At 40.4% G+C, this 24,622-nt stretch overlaps 1 protein-coding gene across 1 annotated transcript in view; it reads left to right on the top strand.

Annotated features, from left to right (window-relative positions):
- The window catches only part of LOC147889161 (protein unc-13 homolog), a 224,734-nt gene extending 217,172 nt beyond the window's left edge, over positions 1-7,562 (top strand). The window contains exons 23-26 of the mRNA XM_087391455.1: positions 2,170-2,247; positions 2,382-2,477; positions 2,591-2,686; positions 7,048-7,562. Coding sequence (XP_087247581.1) covers positions 2,170-2,247; positions 2,382-2,477; positions 2,591-2,686; positions 7,048-7,224 — 447 coding nt within the window. The 3' untranslated portion in view covers positions 7,225-7,562. The remainder of the gene's footprint in view (positions 1-2,169; positions 2,248-2,381; positions 2,478-2,590; positions 2,687-7,047) is intronic.
- The last annotated feature ends 17,060 nt before the right edge of the window (positions 7,563-24,622 follow it).

Raw genomic sequence — 24,622 nt, 5'->3', positions numbered from 1 at the left:
ATCATCATTGTGTCAATGGATGCGGGTCTTTTGAGCATAGGCTCTCCACGTCAGGTCATGTCTCTAGTCAAATACAAATGTGGATGCCTTAATCTTTGATATGCACTCTGGGGGTAGGTTATCCAAATCCATGGATGTGGATATCCTCGTGGATGCATGTTTTGAGACTGTTAGGATTGTGGAGCATGTAGAGCAATGTTCTTTGTCTTCTAGATGGTATTTAGACCCCCATTTGGAGGACATCCCTATGGGCTTCTGGGGATTTGTCTTTATGTGAGAAGCACTCCTTTTGTTCCAGTAAAGTGTTAGCAATGCGAGGAGGTTTCAGCTCTGTATTGGGGCTAAAAGCCCACCAGAGCCTTTCACTAGGAGGCATTTTTAGATTTCTGCAGGTTTGCAGAAATTTTTTGGAGAAGTCTTTGGAAGTCTCTTAGGAATAGAAAAATGACTCTTTTCTTATGGATTTCTATTCATGGAGGGATTGTAGTAGATTAGTGGAGGTTCAGGTTTGGAACACCCGCTACTTTACCTGTGTTGCCTTTCAGCTTAGGAATCCATTTAGCATTGTTTATGGGATTGCGGATAGACCAAGATTATCTGGAAAGGCATTGTGGGACTTTTGAGCAAATTCGCTCCCTCCCCATTCTTCATCACTTGGGGCTCAATGGCTTTGCTTTCTCTATCTGGGCCTCAGGTGTTTTATGAGATGCAATGCATAGCTCCTCTTCGGCGTCCTCAGTTCAATGTCATTTAGTTGAGCCTTGCTCTTTGGATGTCATTTCCCCCTCTCCCTATAGACTTCTCATGCCTCGGTGGACACATGTCGGGAGATCATAGCGAGCATTTCAGCCTAGCATATATGGAGATCCAGATGTGCAATAGTACTTGTTGGTTCCCATGTCCACCCCTATCACACCTTCGCCAGTATTTGGGCATACACTATACACACTTGGATGGTCATGTGCTTGAGTATTGTTGGAAACTTTAGCTGTGGTACACATCCTCATGGGGGAGTAGATGGGAGAACTTGGAGGACTTGGAGTCTTCTTGAATCGTATGCAGGCAGTACTGAGGCAGCTCAATGATATTGGCTCCACAATCGACGAGGATGATCAGAAAGCTATTCTACTGAAGAGTCTACCTCCTAAGTATGCAGAAGGAGAGCATGCATATATAGCAAAGGAAAAGAGGAAGTTAACCAAAGATACGAGAGAAGATACGCGTGGGTGTTTTTACTGTGGGAAGCCAGGCCACATCGAAAGGTCCCTCCATTTTGGTTGTTATAAATCGATCATTTTGAGACGCATCTGCTCAGAGGCTATTGCTTGAAAAGTTGTGAGTGATTTATATCTAAAAGTGAGAACGTGACGGGGGAATTCTTGTGAGTCAATCACTGTAATCAAGTTGTTTCACGTGCATGCAAAATTAAATGAAATAGGGAAAAATCTACCATTATTTCCAACAAGTATGCAGGGGTTTTCCAGGGCTGCCTCTGGTAGGAGAACTATCTTGCTCAGGGAGTGGAGAGGTTGTTCCTTCTTTTTGGAGTTCACTATAGGTTTGAGGTGGCACTTTCAGCCTCAGCCCTGGATCTTTTCCGGGCTTTTTTCATGAGTAGGGCTTGACCCTTTCTAGTTTTCTATTGCTAAGCATGATGTGATCTTGCCCTGAGCATTTGCTCTTGGGTCTTTTATCATCCTTTATAGAAGTTTTTCATGGGGGGAAATTTTTGCACTATAAAGGTATGAATTTTTCATGCTTTTTTATCCTTCAAGCTCTAGTATATCTTTTGAGACAAAGACATTAACATGTGAAGTAAAGGGAGAGAATAGTGTTGTCTCTTTTTGAGCTTCTATGTGAATGATATGAAAGTAGAGGTATGGGCGAGGGCACCAAATAAAGAAGAAACAAAGGGAAGAAGAGCTTTCCTGTTGGTTAAATTAATGGAAATTGAAAAGCTCAATTATACAGGAAAAACCACAAACATTTTTGTTATGCATTGCCTTGAAATGTGTTGTCTTGTGAACCTATGGGCTTAAAAGGAAGCATTGAGCTCAATCTGGTTGTTTCCCCTTTCATCTATATTTGCCAAACTTACCAATTAAGTGAGAATCTCTATGTCAAATTACGAAAACAGCAAACTTGACCTGAATTTCGGTCTTCATGAAGGTGCTTGGGCAACTTTGTGAAACTATCTTGGAGCCTTTAAGGGATCAGGTGGTGATGGGACTTCTTCAAGCCTCTTTGGTATGCAGAACAAATAAGTGCTACTTTCATATTGATCTTTTCTTTGATTAGAATAGGCTGCTTGGAGAAGGTAGGTTTTCTTAAGATGTGAAGCCTCAATTACTGAAAATAGCTATTATTTTCACTTTGACAAGGATGGTCTTACACGAGTGTTGCTTGACGGTGGCTCATGTCGATCCTTCTCCCAAAGTGATGGGGACATGCTAGAAGAGGATATTAATATTCTAAAGGTTGCTTTCAAATTGAAGGGCATTTTTTACATTGTTTCCTATATAAGAAGTATACTGCAGTGACAGAAAAGAGACAAAGTTCTTCACGTAACAGTGCAATGCACATGTTGCAGAATTTCTTCATAGCAGATGGAGATGGGCTACCAAAGTCATTAGTAGAAAGCACTGCGGCACCTGTCCAGCAAATAATTGACCTGTACAAAGTTGAGGTCAGTACATTTGTATTTGGCTATCCATAAAAAAGCTTACGTTATATTACTGAACTACTGAAAGGTCTTCTTAGAGAAACTGTTTGTTAAGGATTGGAGCCAAGACAAGCTAAGTCATACATTTAGCAATCTTGATTCTTCAATCTATATGGTTCTTTTCACGTGAAACTGTGTTTACACGCAAGGATTCCTTAGTTCTTTTTTGGAAAATTTGGGCTGCTTATTAAGTAAGATTGTACAACCTCTCCAGAACTTTTCTGAAGCGATCTCTTGTGTCACTTACCTGTTAGAGCAGCATGGTGCTGCCACACATCGGGGGGGTTATGAAGATCCAGGAAGTGCTGTATGTGGAGGATTCTCAGGCTCCCACTGCTAGCTGTACAAGCCCCTAGGGCTCTTCAAAGAGTCCTGGGTAGAAAATCATTCTGGACAGCTTGCCACCACAATGAGCACACAGCCACCACAACCAATTTGATCCATCAACAGGATCTTTCCCCAGCTCTATCGCCAAGCTTTGCTATCATGACAAGTCATTGCCAAATCTACCAATGACAAACCACCATCACACATCAGAGTGCCTGCAGGCTGCCACCTCCCACAAGCACAATTAACAGACAGCTGCAAACAATAAGGACCTTTCCATTGTCTCTTCCCATTTGGCAACTAATCTGGGAGCCATAGTAGAGAAGCCATTGCAAAAGGTTCCAATTCACAATTCACAACAAGGAAGTACACCCTAGGTGACATATAGGTTACATAAACTAAGGCTTGGCAAAGGCATACCATGTGCAACCAACAAAGATGCCTATGCTCACTTTGTCTATAGTTTCAGAAAACAAGAGCATGTTGGTGAGGTGATAGTATTTGATGGTAGAACAGTCAAGGTGATGACAACCAAAGAATTAGTGACTAATGCCTTGCACAATAGAGATAAAAAGTAATGGGCAAGCTATTAGGACTCAGGAGATCTTGATGATGAATGTGCTACAGCAGTCAAGGTGAGGCTAATGCCTTGCACATAGTGACCAAAAATAACCATCAAACCCCCCGACAGCACACAGGTTGAAATAGCTGCTCAGAGAAAGCAGCCTGCCACATGTCGATTCATGGGCAGGTGTAGAGCACCACATAGATTTGCCATGAACATGACAGCTGCCGCATTGCCATGAAGTGGCTGTAGGCAGACTTTGATACCATGTTAGAACAACATGGTGCTGTGACATAATGTAGCCGTAGAAGGTGCCGCATGTGGGGGTTCTCAATGACCTTGGGAGACACTCTATGTGAACTCAGTTCCTCCATTATATTCAAGGCTCATCAAGTCACATATATGTATATGTGACCAAAGTCTCTCAATAATTCATGTGCAACTGCCTAGGTGTAAGGGTCTTATGCCCTCTTCTCCACATTAGGCCATTTAGGCCACGTCTCAGGTGTCCACAATAGGTTGGATCACATATTCCAACAGAGCCAATGGCCTTAGCAATGTAAGGAGAAAAAACAAAGCAGAGTTTGACTTGTTTGCAAAAAAAATTCAGCATGAAGGTGAAAGCAACATATGAGAGGACCTAGCTGGCTAATTCACGAAGGGGGATTGGTGCAACTAAATACCTTGTACAACCAATGGAAGAAGGAAAATCTTGCCTCTTGGAGCCTTTCATTGATCTTGTGCTGCCATGGATTGCATTGCTTCCAAATAGGCTTGAGATATTGAATCAGACTCATCCGATGTTGTCAACATCTTTAATTCTACAATGAAGCAACAATTGATTAGAGTTACCCATCAAACATTGAGGCACCCATAGATGCCAAGCTATCAATCTACTTCCAAGCCATAAATTTCCCTTGGAGCTGTAATATCGTAGGCTGAGCTGTGTGATCCCTCTGTACCTTTGTTCATGTGTGAAGTGGAGGCTCTATCCTTCCCTTCGTAATGCTATGTGTAGGCCTTGTTAATGCCCTTTATAACGCTAGGGGTTTGCTGTCTAGATTATTAGAACTTACTGCTTAGCTTATTAGGTAGGTTAACACGAGGGATCAAGCATTGAAGGTGATGGTTCACACTCCATTATAGAATGGGATAGCAGAGTGGAAGAATAATGGAGATGGCAAAATCTTTTTTGTATTGAAACAAGGCACATAGTCCTTTCATTAAGCATGTGAAGGGCTCTATGTGTAAGGCCCCCATATGAGGAGAAGCCAATGAGGAACAACCTAGGTTAAGTGGTCCTATGGCTGAGTACGTGGAAATGGCATTTGTGCCATGCAATGCATGTAAATCAAGCATTGGGCTGGCTTGAGATGTGCATGACTCCAAGATGAATACATGGCATCTTGCATGAGGACAGCTCGTATAGACTTGTCATTGGCATTGATATAAACTACGAAGAAATTATTTTCCAAATCAGGAAGAACTAGCAAAAGTTTCATCCCATGCTTAAAATCATGCTCATCGTGTGCATTCCGTTGGCTGTCCTAAGCATCCTCACCTGCATAAAAATCCTTGAGATAGCCTGCCTACCTCTTAATTAGTGGCATAGCTTGCTTGCCTCTGCTTTTGCCTCTTCCTGCAAGTGATCTTTGATATCCGCTCCTTCATGTTTTCCATCTCTATCTTCCTTTTCCAACTCATCATCAAGGCTCTGTTCTGAGCCACTGGATTCACCATCCACATAAGAGTGACTTGCATTCACATCAACCATGGGCTGATATACTTTCTCTTTTCCTTTTCGTGATACTTGCATACCACTATTTGCATTGCTTTGAGGAGATCTTTGAGGAGATCCTCTTGATCTCAATCTGCCTGTCCATGGCGAAGTATGTGAACCACTGCTAGAGGACACTACAGGTCTACTAATATTTTGTGATTGCTCCTGTGAATTCTATGCAGCATTACCATTTTGTTCATGAAGATTCAGTAAAATTGACCATGATGTTTGTGTAAATTCTACATGCAATTTGGGTTCCGTCTAGAATATACAATCCCACGCTTATGAAAATTTTCACATTAAATAAAGCTGCCTTGGATGTGCACTCTCTGCACAAAAGTCTTCAAGCTCGATCTTTTTGTCCCAGCTGGAATTAACATCACATTTGCAATTTCTGCAAAAATATGTGGACGAATTTGCAAAAAATCTGGACAAATTTTGCAGAGATCTTGGAAGGCTGTCTATTGCTTATAAATGATGCATGGCTCCTTCTCTGGGTATGTACAAGGATCATAAACTGAGTTGCAAATTTGAGGTTTCGTTTTAGCTATACCTCCAGATTGAGTCTCTGATAGCATGTTGGGAGCAAAAGGAAGCAAGAGTAAAGAAATCAGCTGGCTTTCATCAGCTTCTCTCAAAACTTGAAAGAGGGACAGCATGCACAGAGTGTATGGTAGGTTCACACAAGACTAGACAACTAGATCTATGTAGTACGAAATTAGGATTTACACAACCCTCTATGATGGGTAGTGCCACGTGGAAAGTCGGAATTTTATATTGACCCATCTTGTTCATAATCTCCCATGGCTGAGCTTAAGTGATTTCAGAATTTAGAAACAACTAGCGATTGGTACAATATGAACAACTAACAATATATGAAAATTAAGCAGTGCCAGCACCCTAAAGAGAACCGGGACGAAAAGGCTGCGCATGTGGCAGATAGCAAGGAAGAAATGTAGGGTGCACAACTTGTCGGCTGTGTGTGTCTGGCAAGGAGAGCTGTACACCAAGGAAAGAAGCTGCTTGAGCAGTGAAGGGGCAGCAAGTGGGGTGTGGATGGACGGAGCTTCAGCAGGTAACGGTAGTTAAAAGCATATGGATGGTCCAATGGATATTTGCTATCCATTCCAGTGGTGATTGGGGCTCAACTGATGTATAATATTTCTGTAAGTAGGAATTCAGCTACTAAAAATGTCTGCATGCCTGTGAAGGCTTTATGAAAAGAACAAAAAGTCAAATGGAGTCTAAGTGGGTTTAGGCATATGTTCTTCCCTGGAATTGAAGTTGGGTAGCTTATACTGATTTTTGTTACATCCTTCCAGGACTTTATTCTTAAATAGAAATAGTTGCTGGTGTAGTCTGTGAACTGTCATGTTTTGTGACGACACTCTATCTCCAAACTCCAGGCCACATATGCCTGCCAACGAAATAATGCATTGAACAAAATTTTGCATGTCCCTGCTTGTGATCCTCTTTTTTCTATACTGTTCTAACATTGATTCTTTGAGCTTTTAGCCTCTCCTATTCCTATTATTTCAGTCTGATACTCCCACGGTTTTGTAGTGTTAATGCATGTCTCTTGGGAATTCATAGTTTGATATTATGATGTGCACAATTTATATGTCATTGATTTCAGCGTGGCTTCTTGGGCAGACTTGGATAGTCATTGAGAACTTTAAACATGCGAACGATCAAAGCTTTAGCAGCAGTACCTCACAAAAAGCTGGGTTGAAGATCCCATCAGATACTGATGTGCTCTTCCGTGTCCTTTGTCATAGACCAGATCGAGAAGCTTCAAAGTTTTTAAAGAAACAATATAAGTTACCGTAAACAGCTTATTAGTGGACTGCTGCTCACTATCCCTCTTTCTCTCTCTGTAGTAACTACTGGTTTTTTTCCATGCCTATTGATTTATTCCTTCATTGAGATGTATTATGTTTTAAAAACAAGCACTCGGGCAAAGCACTAGAATTTCCAGATCCCATCTCGTGTGGTAAGTTACTAATGGGCCATGGCAAGGGAATTCTTCCCTTTCTTCCCCAATTAATTTTGGGGTGGGTATCATCAAATGGTTTATCATGGTAGAGTGTTTATGTTTGCAGAGTTCCCACTTGTACAAAATATCAATAAAACTGTGAACTTGCTCATGATGCCCATTAATAGCCCCGGCAAGCTCATGGTTTACCTTTACCTTTTAAGATTCAAATTGTCACATTGTGTAAGTTGAAAAAATGTGCCTGCTCAAGTCCTAGTAATCTTGTTGGGAGAGAGAGAGAGAGAGAGAGAGAGAGAGAGAGAGAGAGTCTGAGCCAAATCACAAGAAGATGTGCTCTTGGAGAGATTCTGCCATACTCAAAGCAAGTATTTTGTCTTGTAGCTATTCACATAACAGAAGTGCCTTGGATATCTTGAGGACATGGGTTGAGTGCATACTCTGTGTTATTAATACATCTACGTGGGGAAGCCTCATCAAGGGCCATAATACTCTGATCTAGGATGAGCATGATTTCCAAGTCACGAGTAGGTGATATTTAAATTGGTACAATGGAATGCTAGGCATAGTAATCTCTTGATAGGCTTGCATTGTATCAAATGTGAAGGGCAGGCAAGCTCGAGCAAAATATAGAAATGTTGATATGTATCGTTTGTGTAGGTGCTTATGTTTGTGATTTAGGGTGAGATGACCTTTCCTTTTAAGTGTGGTTTGTGTAGGGTGACATGTGTTACGTGGAAACCAACAAGTAAATTCCTTCTCCTTCTAGGTATGGGTAAGGTTGTCAAAGCCAGGGCTCAGAACCTAAGCCACTCTATCTTTTGGCATACAATCCATTTGAAGTGAAGGGGACAAGGCAAATTATGAGAAGGATAGATTGACCAAAAAAGAGTGAGAAAGAAAGAAAGAAAGAAAGTCTATTAAATGTCCACAAAAGACCAACAAGTCAATGGGACAGCAAAAAACCAGCTAATACATCTGTTCAGGGAGGGTTCAAGGTAGCTTCCAAGGAGTGCTCTAAAATTAAGACAATAAATGACCATATATCAAATTTAGGATTGAGTTTCTTTTGGTTTGGATTTAGACTCCTTGAGGGCCGCGCCCTATTGATATGTTGCCCATTTTCCATTTTTCCTAGCAACCTTTATCTTGGCTAATTCTGTTGCCTTTTGGTTTAGTTGTGCTGATATGAGTTTCATCTCTATTTATAGCTAAGCCCCTTTCAGCTTGTAAGATTACCGAAGAATCTTGATTTGTATATCCTGTGTGCTAAGTATAATTACGGCACACCCTCCAAAGTTGTGAATATGAGATATGGAATGTGTCTTGTCTTTGTCTTCTTCCAGCCCTTCAACGCTAGAGGTGGTTGCTTTCATGTATGCTAAAGTCTCTTCGTATGTGTCCTACTCATTCAACCAGCCTTCAGGAAGCCCTTGATCATTAGTGCGTTGTTGTGTTTGGCTTCGTACTCCTTAATCTCAGCTTGAATTTGTATCTATCTCTACAATCAATTCCTTGATTGTTTGCACTTTAGCTTGAACAAGATCCTTGATTGTAGAAACTAGTTGAGGGGTGTGAGAAGAGATCTTGTAGGTTTGCATTACCTCGTTGATTACTGCTTGCTTGTCAATTCTTTCAAGAATCTGGATTTGGGCTACGAGAGTTGCCATTTGCAACCTTAGCTCTTATACCTCTTGCTGTAGATAGAAAATTTTCTTTTGGAGACCAATGATGGGACGGGTAAGGCCCCTTTGTTGGTACGTCTTTTCATAGGGGGACTTGTCCAGTATAGGATTTTGCTATTCGGATTCAAGGTTGCAGGGGAAGAGGCAAGAGAAAGGGACTTTGAGAGAGGAAGGAGGTTAAGATGAGGGAATGGTCCTTTTCTCTGTTTTTTTTTTAAAAGATGAAGGAATGGGGAGACATCACCAGTCCCTAGAAGGTGGTCTATGACCTTCAAACATAAACCCATCTAGGTTGCACTTGAGTTGGTTTAGACTTTGTCTATTGGATCCTATCTGATTGACTTTGAGACCTAGTCCCCTTGTAGGCATAGTGTTAAAATAGAGCTAGAAGGTAATTGCTAGAGAGAAGGCTTTCTCAAAAGCATCCACACGAGGATTCGGATGTGCCGAATGCCTATTTCAAAGACCTGCCTCTATTCCATGCAGTGTTCTTTTTTTTTCCCCCCAAAGGATCCCCTTAAAAAAGGAGCACCTCATTGGGCTAGCCTATCATCCTCAACCTTGAGAAATGATAGCCTAAAATGAGCGATCATGCTCTAAACTTAGTGGATAAAATTAGCCAAATCTGTATAAATGCTTATTTTGATGCATGTAAGTTTACTAAATGTTTCAACAAACATGATAAATATCTAAATCATATCTTGCCATTGTATTTGATATGCTATATTACCAAATTTGAATTTGCCAATCAGAATCTATAGGTTTTCAAAGTTTTGCAACCATTGGCATCAACATAGATTTTGCAAACAAAATTGAATGCCATGGTTGCCCAAATGAGCACCTAATTTTTTAATATTCTCCTTAAAAAAACATTGATTCCATGTGTGCATATCATTGAGCGACCCAAAGACATCACCCATTAACAAAGGTGATTAGGTAGGAGGATTCTATTGAGGATACCCACAAGCAAGCTTAAAGCTCATGATGAGATGCTTACCAATAGATCTTCCAAAAGTGGAAGGCTCAATATGGTTGCTTAATAGGCCTTCCGAAAGTGGAAGTCTTAATTTGGTTGCCTAATGCACATCCTGCATGCTAGTCGCCATGTATCATCTTATTGATAGCTTGTGATGCAATTCCCATGCATCAAATTCTTATGCTGCCTTAGCAACAAGGATGTAGCATTATCATGCCCTATGAATCAACCTTTTGGAGAGGTAGCTAGTTGTTGTCCTTTTTCCTTTTCAACTTCCAATATAGGTTACCTGCTATGCCACCATACGTATCCTTATCTTGGTCTCTCCTTGAATAGCGCTTACATGTGCATCTATTTCATCATCTTGCATATATGCATGTTCTTGTTACTGTGTACAAATCTCATGAAGGGAATGTTGACTATCAACACACAAAAAACTTGTGCTCACCGCCATTATCATTATGCCCCTCTACAATATTATCACCCTACGTAGTGTATTGTTGCTTGAAGCTCTCATAGCTGTCATTAAGCTTTTGTTGTTCATTGTCTTTATCGCACTATTTCACACAAAACATTTGAGTATTAGTAGATGTAATAAACATATAAGGATTTGACCTTTGTATTCTATGCTATTGATGTCCAATGTGATAAGCAAAAATGAGGATAGATTTTTCAACATCCATTCTCACTTGTTTACTAGACCCCATGGGAACATGGTAGTGGTGGTGCATTCCTTCTTTATGAGGCAACACTCTCTACTTGAGGCTCCTTGTTGTGGCTCTTATTCTTGTCAAACTCATGAGTAAACATGGAGTGCATAAGCAAAAATGAGTATAGATTTTTCAGTATCCATTCTTACCTATTTACTAGACCCCCTAGGGACATGGTAGTGATGGTGCATCTATCTTTATTTTAGTCCATGAGAGGCTTTGTGATAGAGGCTAAAATGCCCTCAATATTTTCCAAAATAGGGTTAGAAAAAGATTATAGAATTATTTTAAAAAGTGGCCAATCTTAGGCCTCATGAAACTATCCTAGCCTTTTGGGATTATCGTAACTATAGATAGGACGATTAGGACAGGCCCCAAAGATGGATTGTCAATGAGTCACCAAAAAATAGGTGGCCATGATGGAATTAGTTGGGTCACCAATTATAATAGGTGGTTGTGATGACGAAAAGTAGACAACGTACTGAAAAGGAGCACCCACAAGAAATGTTGATAGCCATTGGATGGCGTTGTAACAACTTGCATGTGTGTTGTGAGTCATAGGGGGACTCTACACATAGTAATCCCATATGGTAACATGGGGGAGATAAAATAGTTCTCACATTATTCAAAGCTTATTTTCACTACCGCCCTCAAATTTCTTATTCAAAGAAGCACGCTTGTATATCATTTGCAACCACTCCCTCAACGATGAGTAAAGCATCTAGGTAGGTATGGCATGCAATGCCTCCACTACTGCTACCTCTTTGGGCATGAATAAAACAAATGTCACATCTTTTTTAATTCTTTCATTAGCACACATATGTCCCCTCAACTTTCACATCCAAATAAGCACACTGGTGTAGTGTTTGCAACCTCTTCTTCGAAGAAGGATAAAGCATCCAAGTTAGGTGTGGCAGGTGATGCCTCCACTACTACTACTTTCTTGGGCATGGATAAGGTAACTGCTACATCATGTTGAGTAGGTAGAGCTACTTTCATTGGTACATCTGTCCACTCAAATTTCACATCCAAAGAAGCATGTTGTTTCCACACTAGTGCAACATGCATGGAGCACGTACAATTCCACATTAACCTCCAACCCTTTTGGTTTTCTTTCTCCCTTCTCTTGCTCTACTCCCAACTCACTTTCTCAATCCACTCCTAACTACTCCTTTAATGTTTGTCTTGTTCCTTTCTCTCACAATATCCTTGAACTATAGTGCACTGACTAAAGCTCAACTAAAAACATACTTACAATGTCTCTTTATGGGATCATGAATGGTCAAGTCATCATACCCTACTTCCTTGGGGTGCATATTATTGTCGATGCAAAACATGGGTCCAAACAACGAAGACAAGAACAACCATGAGACCTTGGAGGATGCCCTTAATGAGATGCAAACAAGATCCAAAATAAGAGGCACATGCTTATGGCCTAATGCGAAGTTGTGCATCAAGAAGAAGAAAACTAATGAGATGCAAGTGAAGGACAAGTGAACCATGAAGATGCAAGCCTAAGGAATAGTGAGTGAAGGAGGTCGAGCTAAATACCAATAAACTAAGGAACCAACGTTACAGATTATCAATCCTAACACCTTGTCTATGTTAGTATATAAATATGGATGTAGCAACCTGCGACATCGGATATTGTTGTGCTAGTTGTAGGCAATTTGGAGATTACCAAGATGAATACCTAGTTGAATGTCCTAAATATCCCTCAAATTTTGAAGTAGCAATCGTTAATGCCTCAAGAGTACCCAAGAGCACCACAAACATGCACTTGGAATCAATGTATGCATATAGGGTTTCCACTTACGGCAAAGCTAGTTGATCTATATGGTTTCTAAAGTAGCAACCCCTAATCCCAATATGTGGATGTCAATGGAACAACCTTGCTTATATAATAGGAGTGCCCACCATAAATCCCAAGGAGTAGGACAACATTGATCTATGCCCATGGTAATCCTCAACATCATGTAATGTTGTATGCATTATAGGTGATGTCATCATCAATCCAACCCAGCTCAAGATCAAGTAGGGGTATCATAATATTTGTAATCACATATTTATACCAGCAAGTGGAGCTCAAAGTGGATAGACCAATGCTTCTCAAACAACACCTACTATAGATCCAAAAGAGGATGTGTTAAGTGCCACCATGAGGCAGATGAATGATCTATATATAACTCAATTGGGTTCATAGTCAAGGTCAAAATGATTAAGCAAACAATGAGCAGACCAACGTGTGGTGTGTTCAATGTAACGGATATGGACAATACCAAAGTGAATGTCTTATACCTTAGTTTGCAATGAAGTTTGACAATTAAAGGATTTGCACAATGTGCCATATGACTAACCTTGGCACCAAGGACTATAGTTAAATATGATCCATTGCAATTTCAATAAAATTGTAGGGGGAGCCATACAAATGTTGTTATGAAAGTGGCGTTATAAGGAGCCATTGAATGAGTATAAAAATTCAAACTTTATTGGTTGGCTCAACCAATAATGTGGGTGGAGTAATGTAATAACCCATAGCTCAAAGGAGAAATTTTTTATGTTGTAATTGCCATGATCCAAGGCATACAAATCGTCTCATCCCAATACTAAAAACTAGTTGATTACATCACATTATATGGAGAACGTAAGGGCCAGAGACACATAAGAGAGGATTGCCCCCAAAAAATGTTGCAACAACCTTGAATAGGGGAATGCTCTACCTTAAAACAAGTCCATGTGATCGAACATGAATGGCTAGGATATGTAAAACCTAGGCTACCTCTAGCAAGAGTTATTATACTTCATCCTAGGCATGAGCACCAATTTAGGAACTACTATACTTTATCCTAGGCGTGAGCACCAGCTTAGGCCAATAATTGATGAAGAATATGATCAACCATTAGGTGAAAGATTGGATGATGGTGAGGATCTTGACCATCTCTTTAATATTGCTATCCTACCTATATTGCCACCAAGTGCCATGAGAGTAGTACACTTTTAGAAGGATATGGGAATCTAAAGTGTCATACATGTAGAGAACCCAATTATAGCTCAACCAATGGACGTTAACAATGATCAAGATATATTGTCTCTAGGCCTTGTCTCTAGGCCAATCCCTAGCTAAGGTTTTCAATCCACACCACTTAAGACCTATGGCTTGACTAATTTGGTTACAGCATAAATTGCATTGTCCTTGTTGATGGGACAAGATCAAGCATAAACAACCCTAATCATTTGGAAATGGGGATCAAAGGTATTTAATCTAATCTCATAGAGAATGTTGAGTGAACTATGGTAAGGCTGAATGTAGCTAATGTTATTTGGAATCTATGCTAGCCTAAGCAATGATCTAACACATGATGAGGTAGGCAAGTTGATATTCTTGTGGAAAATCTAGTAGCAATTAATTGGGTTGTGTGTAGAGGTTTGATGTAAGCAATGGTGTCAATGGAAAACCACATGAAAGTACCACGTCAAGTGGCAATAATCCATGTAGAATCCCAAGTACTAGGCAATCTAGAAGAGGATTTTTCATTAATGCAAGACAAGATTTGTAGTTGAATCTGCTACATTTTTTATCCTCATCACATGAGAATCATCCTTCATATCCCAATTATTTAGTCAAAGGGATTCTTCTTCTTCTTCTTCTTAGACTGTTTGTAGGTTGTTTTCTCTCTTCCCTTGGTATGCGCATGATCTACATCAACAATTATACGAGGACATCATGGGCATCCAATGATATATCATGAGGGAAAAAGAAAGGGGCAACAATAGTACCTTGTGCTTTTATCAAATTGAAGCATTAGGAATCGTGTTCAATTTCTTAAAATGTATCATCAATTAGACCGCCTCAATGGTCATGTATAAGACAAGAACACCCTAGGGTGAGGGAAAGCAAGAATAAGAGTCGATTGTGAGATCTAACGTGAGTTTGTAGGGACGCATAAGGTCACAAAGAGCATTTGTGAATCTACCATAGATGGGGGCTAGGAGTGTATCGCAATAGTATGTTCTAATAGATTTCAAGGGTGTGATGAGTGCTATCGTACATATGTGAAGTTTTGAGGCAATTGCACATGGTCTTAATCCCTTTTGACGCTCATAAAACGAGAATTTTTCTAGCAACCTTTGACAAGATGGAAATCTTGTGGTATGCTTGCCATAAGAATAGGCATTTTAGATCATGGGGATAGTTAAAAGTAGAATTTCTTTAATCTTTCCCATACATATCCGTACAGAGATACAAATCCCTCTCAAATTCTACCTTTGGTTATAACAACCTAAATGCAAAAGTTTATATAAGACTGTATCAGTCAAATCCAAGAAACGTGGTGTGCACCATATGTTTGGGGCTGAGGAACATTTGGAGTGCACATATGTTGGGGAGGAGGGGGTGCTTTAATGTTTTTGGGTGGTGAGCCTCGATTGTCCTCCACCTTATTTCTCTCTTTCCTCCTTCATTCCCTCCCCACACACATTCTCTCCTCCCTTCCATATTCCCTCTCCCCTACTCTTTCTCTCTCTTTCCTATCCTAAATTAGCTAATTACTTTATAAATCAATTTTCATTAATTACTAATTAATTTATTAATTAATAACTAAATGAGTAGCTAATATATTTGATGATTTAAATATGATAATTCAACAGTGATGAGATGGTGTAAAGATACACCCTTTGTTCTTGGAAATGATGCATGGGATATCTTCTCTTATGCTTCCAAATCTTTTTCATAGTCATCAGACTCTAGTACTGCATTTTGACATGGATTAAGTCAATTTAAATGATATTTAGTATGTGTGCAACTATTATTAGGGATCGTGATACAACTTTCCACATTATATCCATGCTTCTTTTTAGGCTTAGTGTCCGCAATTTCCAATAATGAATGATGGTACTTAGTTCCACTTTATTGAAGTCCTCTTTGTTTGGAACCCGTTCACGTTTCTTTTAGAAACAATCCTCATAAAGTGATCATCTCCTCTCTCTTTTTTTAGTGCTCTGGGTTTCCTTGCATCATACTTTGAACATGAGAAATTAAGGCTTGCAAGCCTTTCATTTCATCTATGTCAAGTGCTTTACCTTTTGTGAGAACAAATCTAGTTTCTTCCAACTGTGTTATTTTTCCAAATAAAGCATATGGTTGACTCCATAAGGCATATCCATCTATTGAGTAGTGCTTCTATTGCATCACTAGAGGTGTTTTCATGCATGCTAAACCTAAAGTAATATGGATTTGTGTGACCTACTAGTGCATCATCTCCTTGTTTCAAATGCCGCTCTATGAATGTCCTCTAGTTACCATCCTCTTCAAGATAGAAACTTTAGGTTCTTCCCCTTGATGGGCACCAAATGTTTTCCCAATTCAAACTATAATATCTTCCATAGTCAAAACATCCTTGACTGCAACCTCACTTCAACTCTCCAGATATAATACTAACATATTTGATCTATGTCTTATGTTGTGGCCAACAAGAAGAAATCTAATTCTCACATCTTCAAATGTTTTCAAAGTAACCAACATAGAGTAGAAACCAAATATATTTCTATTCTTATTTTCTCTCCAATAATCGTCAACTTGTATTTGCAAGATGTGAAGTAAACATCCACGACCATATGTGTGTGACTGACAAGAAGAAAAGCAATTTCCAAATATTTTTTGATCTATGTCTTATGTGTGTGGTCTTATTTTCTCTCCAATAATCATCAGTTTGTCTTTGCAAGATGTGAGGTAAACATCCACAACCATATGTGTGTGACTGACAAGAAGAAAACCAATTTCCACATCTTGTTTTGATTTATGTCTCATATGTGTGGTCAACAAGAAGAAAACAAATTCCCACATATTATTTTGATCTATGTCTCATGTGTGTGGCCAATAAGAAGAATACCAATTTTTGCATCTTATTTTCAAAGCAACCAACATAGAGTAGAAACAAAATATGTTTTTATTCTTGGTTTAATCATGAGCTTGTATTCCCAAGATGTGAGGTAAACATCCATGACCATATTTGACTAAGATTGGTTTTAAGATTGATTGTATCCTTACTTTCATGCTTGGTGGAGCATGACTTCTTTCCATAGGAAAAGAAACCTGTCCAAATTGCCTTAATTGCTCTATGTTCACCCCTTGAGTTGCTCAGTAGCTTCTATCTCCATAAGAAGCATGCCTTTCTTCAATTATGTTGGCTCTATGTCCATCTGCCGTTGGTTGGTCTTCCACCATTATGCCTCTCTCAATGGTGTTCTTCTAATGTAACAGTCAAGTATCAAAGAAACCTTTCTATTCTTTCATTGTCGTAATCCTCATGTTCACGTCGAGGATCAACAAAGGAAATATCTAACTGCCAAGATCTCTATAGATGAATGCTTGACTCCATTTGCCATGATGGACTCTCTCTTGTTGGTCTTATGAAACTCCTTTGCCAAATTACCAATTGTCCGTCCTTGTAGCACTACATAATAATCAAGTTCCACGCCTAGGGTAGCAAGGATGAGTCTCTCTCCTTGTGCTCTGTGCTTCCTGTTGGACAGTCGATACTTTTGTCTGCCTCCTTCAATAACCCAATTTTGCCTCTGAGACAACACCATCTCTCATGGTTGGACGTAGTCAATTTCGTTGACTCAAGATCTCTTTGCACTTGGCCGTGCATCTTTGTCTTTCTTTCGAGTGTGTATTAGACATTGGCTAAGTCATGAATTGCCAATTGGTAGTGTGAATGCTTTTTGTATTTCACCCTCCAGCCTTCAAGCACAACACTAGACTGTGCCAGTTGCCTGCGGTCACTCAGAGGTATTTCTTGTAGTAGCTCACGACACCCAGCAACTTCTTCAACTTGTCGCTAGTCAGCATGAACCTCTCTCAATGATTGTGCACTCAATCCTAGGCTTGCTACACTCAATCCACTCAATTCCCCTAACTAACAGCACATCGACTCGTAGACTCTATTTACCCTTCCCCAACAAGATCGCCAAATATTGAGGCTCTGGTTTGCCACTCCCCAATAGTTAACTTATGGGTGTTCAGTGTTCATTGCTCGTTAATCGTTAACCCAACCCTGCGTAGTGCTTGGATGAAGATGCTCACTCTTGCAATCTTGCATGAGCTATGTACATGCATGCTCGAGTGTGATGAAAGCAAATGTCAGAGTGTGATGAAAGCAAATGTCAACAAAACAACTCGAAGGTTGGGATTGCTATTGAAAGGGAAACTATATGATGACGAGAGCTAAATAGACAAAGAAACATCAAATGAATAGGTTGAAGTAAAAGCCACACTTGTATTAAAGAAGTTTGTTTACAACTAAGCCGCCTCGGCTTGAACTAAGCAATTAGTAGTAGCAAGCCTAGTGAGAGAGAAAGCATGAACCACAATGTCACTCGTTTCTTCTACTCCTTGTTACAACACTTCTTCCAACTAAGACTCTTGCAGAATCGACTTCTATTGTTGGTACACTCAATTTCGCTGGACTGCTGCTCACCATTGGTCTACCGTCCTCAACTCCAGGTCCCTTCTACTTTGAACTCAAGGTCACCGTGATAAAATATGAAGAGGGGAGAGGAGAAGAGTGGAGATGAGGAGAGAGGGCACAACTAGAGAGCACACCACAAATGACTAATTGTAACTAGATTCAGTTGAAAATGTAGAATATATACAAACCCTTTTAGGGTTAGGGTTAGGGTTAGGGCATCCAGCCCTTTCCTTTATAGGACTCTATTAGGTTAGTGCTATGCACATATGATCACATGATGTTGAGCGTGGTTTCTCAACACCTTCCCTCAAGATCAACATCATGAAGTAGGCCTTCCCTCAAGATGATGATTCTGGGGAATCGAAGAAGGACTAAGCATTACATTCCATCACACCCCTTTAATGGGAATGTCCTTCCTCTACGTCAAACCAATAGCTTGTCAGTGCTTCTTGAAAAGCTATTTACCAAGTGGTTTGGTAAAGATGTCTGCAACATTTTCTTTGCTATCATAATGTTGCAATGTGACGTCACCAAGTAACACTCTTTCTCTGATGAAGTGCTCTCTGACATCAATGTGCTTTGTCCTAGAGTGATATATTGGATTCTTCGCCAATGCTTTGATACCATGATAAAATATGAAGAGGGGTGGCTGGATAGGGTGACGTGGCAATTGATTGGTCAACCCTAATGACATGGTTACTGAGGTGCTAATGATGATGTGGATGCCATGTGTTAGCTGAGGTGTCAAGGTGATGTGGCCTTGCTGATGTGGATCTAGATGATGATGTGGCCCGAGACCCGAGGTGCTGATGTGGCACTTGCTGAGGTGGCAGATAGGGTGCCACGTGGTAGCAAGTAGACCACACCTCTTAGGTTGGGTGACCTTGGAATAAGGTCTGTTCCCCGTGGCGATTGGAGGTACTATCGAAATCTCTCTAAGATTCTGTCAATTCGTTCGAAGATTCCGTCAGTGGCCGGTTCTCAAAGTTGGAGCGCTCTGTGGCGTTTTGTCGTGGACGCTCCAGCGGTGGACTGTGTGGAGCAACCGGTGGAACTCCCGTGCGTAGAGGCTTCATGGAGGCGACCTTGTTGTGGCAGCGGCTGGTAGATGGCATTGGCGGTGGAAGTCCCATTGGCGTTGGAGATGGCAGGCGCTCGTGAGTGATGGCGTTGGCGTTGCTTGGTCGTTGGAGAGATGCTTAGTCATTGGAGAGATAGGTGTTATCAAAGCTTTGGATCTGGCAGAGATGGAGTCGCCCGGGAGACTTGGAGTGAGCTTTGTGTAGGAGTTGTAGATTCGGCTGTGCAGGAAGCGTTGGCCGGGTGTTTGTGCAGAGGCGTAGACGTTGTGGCTAACCGGGCTGATTGTGTGCAAGGTTGATGGAGCCTGGCGTTGCCCATTGATGGCCGGCCGTGTTGTAGGCTTGTCGGCAATCGGTGTGACGTTGTTGAAGTCGCCTATTGCTGTTGGAGGGGGTCCGTGATGCAGGAGCCGGTTGGGCACGTTGTTGCGCTTGACGACGGAGCTGCCTGTGTAGCCTAAGAACTCGTGTGGCAGGTGACTAGTGGATTAGCTTGCTGAAGGTGCCGGTGCGCTGCACTGCTGTGGAGTGGGTGGATGCGCTGTGAGCTCATAAGGGATGCCCGTGTGAGTGACGGGACGCTGGGAGGTAGCTGCTGTTATGGAGGTCCCGTTGCTCTTGTCAGTCCATCTCGTTGGCTGCTTGGCGGATTATTGGGTGCTGCCTGTTGTTTGGGTGGCTGGAGGCACAGTTTGCTAGGAGACAAAAGTCAAAGGTCGTGTACCTTAGGGCATCGTTTATACGAACAAAGCCGTCAAGAGCTTGCTTGGTGGTTGCTACGAGCAGCTAGCCGAGACGGAGTTCAAGAGAGTCGCCTGTACTATAGGTCATAAGCCCATGTTAGAGGTCTGCTAAAGATAGCTGTTCGTAGGCGACTTGTAGAGGCTGAGCTTAGAGGCTAAGCTTAGAGGCGAGCTTATAGAGCCAAGCTGCAATTGTTTGGAAGTAGCTTCCAGTCGGGCTCATCAAACCTTACACAGAGCCTCTCTCTTGCAGCAGGAATCTTCCACAATGAAATAGGTAGATGAAATCACAATGGACGGAAGGCTTTTCTTGAAGAATACTCAAAAGAGATGAACGGAAATTTCAACTCTTATGGACGGAATTTTCTCTCAAAATGAATGGAATTTTTTCTCTATCACTCAACGGAAGTGAATGGAACACTCAGTCTCTCAATCCATCTCTCTCACTCTCACAAGAAGGATGGCACCTCGAAGAAGGATGGCACCTCATCGGAAGGCAGAACCATGCTCTAATACCATGACAAGATATGAAGAGGGTAGAGGAGAAGAGTGGAAATGAGGACTAACTATACACTTGATTTAGTTGAAAATGTAGAGTATATACAAACACTTTTAGGGTTAGGGTTAGGGCATCTAACCCTTTCCTTATAGCACTCTATTGAGTTAGTGCTATGTGCATATGATCACATGATGTTGAGCGTGGTTTCTCAATAGACCGCTCCTTGTTTGCTGAAGCTCACCACTAAAAAGTTAACTAATGAGATGCTTTGCCTGATCGCCAATCACGAGTGCCATCCGCTCTTGCACTTGTGTTGTGTGCCTATCAAGGGCCAACATAAACCCTTTTCTTTGTGATCTAGAATTGTTAGATTGGGTGTCCTTTTGTCACCTTCTATTGTTCCTATAATACATGCTTTTGTCTTCCATCAGATTGAAGGAAAATTTTTTACGCAAAGGTGATTTCAAGAAAACCACCTCCCACTTGATAACATTATGAACTTGAAAGTGTGAACTACTATCTAGTGCACTATAGATAATGCCTTCACATATCACTTAAATTTGCCAACTATTGACACTTTTCTAGACTAGGACAACGTTTTTTCTCCCTCAAGCTAAGTTTGTGCATTATCATGAAAAGAAGTCTTTGAAAGGATTTGTTCACAATCCCAAATAATTCTCTATGCTTGTATACCACATAGTTTCACATTCTAGTAAGTCACTCAACATTTCAAAGTCTCCATGTCAATGTTTTAACTGTACTTCATGGAAAATTACCTTGGTGATTATCACCACACATCATCTCTTACCATAACATTGAAAATGATAAATGCTCATGGGATCAAGACTAAGCATTTGTCCAAAGGCAATATTGCACTTCATTTCTTCCATACAACACCTAGCAATGGAGTAAAGAATAAATTTTACTTGGTTAAGATCTAACCCCTCATTTTATCGTATCAAATTGATTTAAGAAAAAAACTTTGGAAACATGTCGAGAGAGATGCTCATTTGTTGGTTTCAAATTCCAAATTTGAAAACATGTTTTGAAAACCTTCATTTTTTGGTATCAAAGTGACTAAAAATTCCAAATCTAGAAACATGTTTTTGGTATCAAATTGAAGTTTTTTTCAAAAACAAGATACTCTCTATGCAAAGGTGTGGCATACACCATAATTGATTCATTTGTTTCCAAAACAAGGTACATGTTTAAAAACAGGAGATTTCAGAAATTCCCCAAAAATAAGAGACTCTCCATGTGCAGGAGTGGTGTATGCCATATGTTGAAGAGTGCTTTTTACTTGAAATGGAGCAAGCAGAGATGCAAAACCAATGAGACCAATCCCTCTGCATAGCAATCTACCACTAGGCCCCTACAAAAATGTATCACGAACAAAAATGACATCTAGAATTACTCGGAACATAATATGTAAATTTCATCCTTCTCCTCCCTTGGATCCGAATGGTTGGAGTGGATACATGGGGTGGTCATACATTCATAATTCAAGTGCAATGCAAAAGACTTCCGGCTATATTATCATAATGCGGCAGCTTACCAAGCACTCCTGAAGTCACCCTATATATTGAAACAATGGACTTCATACACTATATGCACTTTTAGATAATGAACCCCTCCATTGTAGTTTTAAGCTTTCATAATACCAAAACCCACAGGGCATAACTCCAAAAAACTACTGTCAACACATAGGCAACTTAATATATTTAATGATCACAAGGCTAAGTTGGAATTCTCCTTCGATATATACAGACCTACAATATTTCATCATTTTGTTTTCAAATACATCTATTGAACCTATTTTGAGTATGACATGTAATTTCTATTGAATTCGAATGCTTTAATAAATGTAAATTAGGTAGATAGAACATCAACATGTGGATTTGTATTGTCTTAGATATATATTGGTAGAGTAAGAAATATCCTACTATTGCATCGTCTTCAACATAGACAACATATACCACAATCACAAATAGAATTCGTGGTTGCTCTACATCATGAACCTATTTTGAATATGACATTTAATTTATGTTGAATCTAAACACTTGAATAGCTATAAATCAGGTAGGAAACATTGATGATAGAATATGAACAAGTGGATTTGTATTGTCTTACCCATATCTTGGTAGATATTGCAGTGTCTTCAACATAGACAATATATAGAGCAACCACAACTTAGAATTTGTGAAATAGATTGCTTTTAGAGGCTACTCTTAGAATTTGAGATACTCTTGAGTGATACAATGCCCATATACTTTAACAACACGAGCACCATTCATTTGGCTAGGATCCCGATCTTTCACGGATGCACCAAGGACATATAGTTGTATCATCAATTAGAAGATACTCTTCAAAAAGCTGATTTTGATTTATTGCCCCACACATGAGTAAGTGGAGACATTTTCATAACCATTGAGCTTTGACTAGCTCTCATGCTTCAAAATTTGATTGGGAGGCTACAAACCCTCCTCAAAGTTATGGATGGGAAGGTACTCAGTTGCCACTAAACAATATGAAGAGGGGGAGAGGAAGATTAATGATGAGGCGAGGGCATAGTTAGAGAGCACAACAAAAATGACTAAATGTACACTAAAATTAGTTGAAATGAATGAATATATACAAATCCCTTTAGTTTTAGTTTTAGGGTTAGGGTTTCCTTTCTGTTGAGTATGGATAGAGATACAACATGATGGAGTTCATCTTGGCTACTAGTGCATAAGTTTCATCATGATCTTGTGCATATTGTTGTGTGCAACAAGTCTCGCTTTTTGTATCTTTTGATGCAATCATCTTATTGTACTTGACTTTGTAAACCCACTTGTTTGCAATTGTCTTCTTTTCTAGTGGTAAGTCGCAGAAATCCCAAGTTGTTTTTGTACAATGCATATATTTCTTTATTTATAGCAATTGTGTCACCGGTGGTGACTCCATGTGTTGTAGGGATCTTGGAGGAATGCCGATAAAGATTCCACTCCCAAGCAACTCCTAGTGACATATTTGCAAGCACTTGCCTAACAACAAGTAGGAGAAGAGAGGGGATGTGGAAGAGTGAAGGGGGAAGAATGCCAATCACAAGGCAATGCACAATGGAAAGCTAGAAGTCTCACTCACAAGGGAATGAGAGAGCTTGTATTCCAAAATTTTGCAAATACACAATGAAGATGGTAATCAAATTTTGGCCATTTATACAATCCACCTTTTTCTTTCACCTCTCTCACCCTCTTTTTAGAAGCACTTGAGCCCATACGGCTCCAAGGCGGATAGCATATAGCCTTCCTCACATCCTCTTCTATTTCTCCGCTTTATCCTTACAATCACTTGGCTCTTGCATGAGATGTTAACCATTTCGGTTAACATGCCACCCTTCCTATTCACAATCCCTGGATTGTGTGTGGTGCGTGATGTCTGATTTGAGGGCATTGTTCATGATGCGATGCCTATCAAATATTTTATGGGAGATTCGGCAGAACGGATGGAGAGGTTTCCAAATGTGTCACGAATATATCTTCGAAGGTCTGTATGTGGTGACCATGAAGATTTTAGAACGTATGTAAAGGTGCATAACTTGGGGAAATAGGGGTCCGGTGTTGAGGTCGAAGACAAGTTTCGAGCGGAGTCTTTGATGAGTTTCTTATGGCATTGGCTTAAGGGTAGGAATGTCCCTTAACAAAATGATGAATAGCCAAGAAAAATGTATCATGGCCACCACAACTTCTAGATCTGGTACTATTAAACTCCATTTGAGCTCCCAGGGGATAAAAGGATCTCACTTCCTGAAAATCAAACTTAGGGAAGTTATATGCAATATTTGGATCCGAGGCTTACATCTTCTCAAAATCGGGCCAAGACCATCGTCAATGCGAAGGCATATAAGTGGGGTTAACACGTTGATCGATGCTGATGGCATAGTATGTCCTCCAAAAAGCTTCATGCTTCAAAAATGGAATGCGTCATTTAGAGGCTGAAGACCTGCTTCTATATCTATAGTTAGCACTTTAGTATGGCCTAGCCTCCTGTAGATATGGATTCTCCCTTCCGCCATTTTTGGACTTCCTC

This window comes from Dipteris shenzhenensis, chromosome 20 (assembly GCF_047967505.1).
Source record: "Dipteris shenzhenensis isolate YYH24624 ecotype China chromosome 20, Dip_SZ_1.0, whole genome shotgun sequence".
In the NCBI taxonomy this organism is placed as follows: Eukaryota; Viridiplantae; Streptophyta; class Polypodiopsida; order Gleicheniales; family Dipteridaceae; genus Dipteris; species Dipteris shenzhenensis.
Note: the sequence above shows the minus strand (reverse complement) of the source record. Positions and strands in the feature narration are given on the sequence as shown.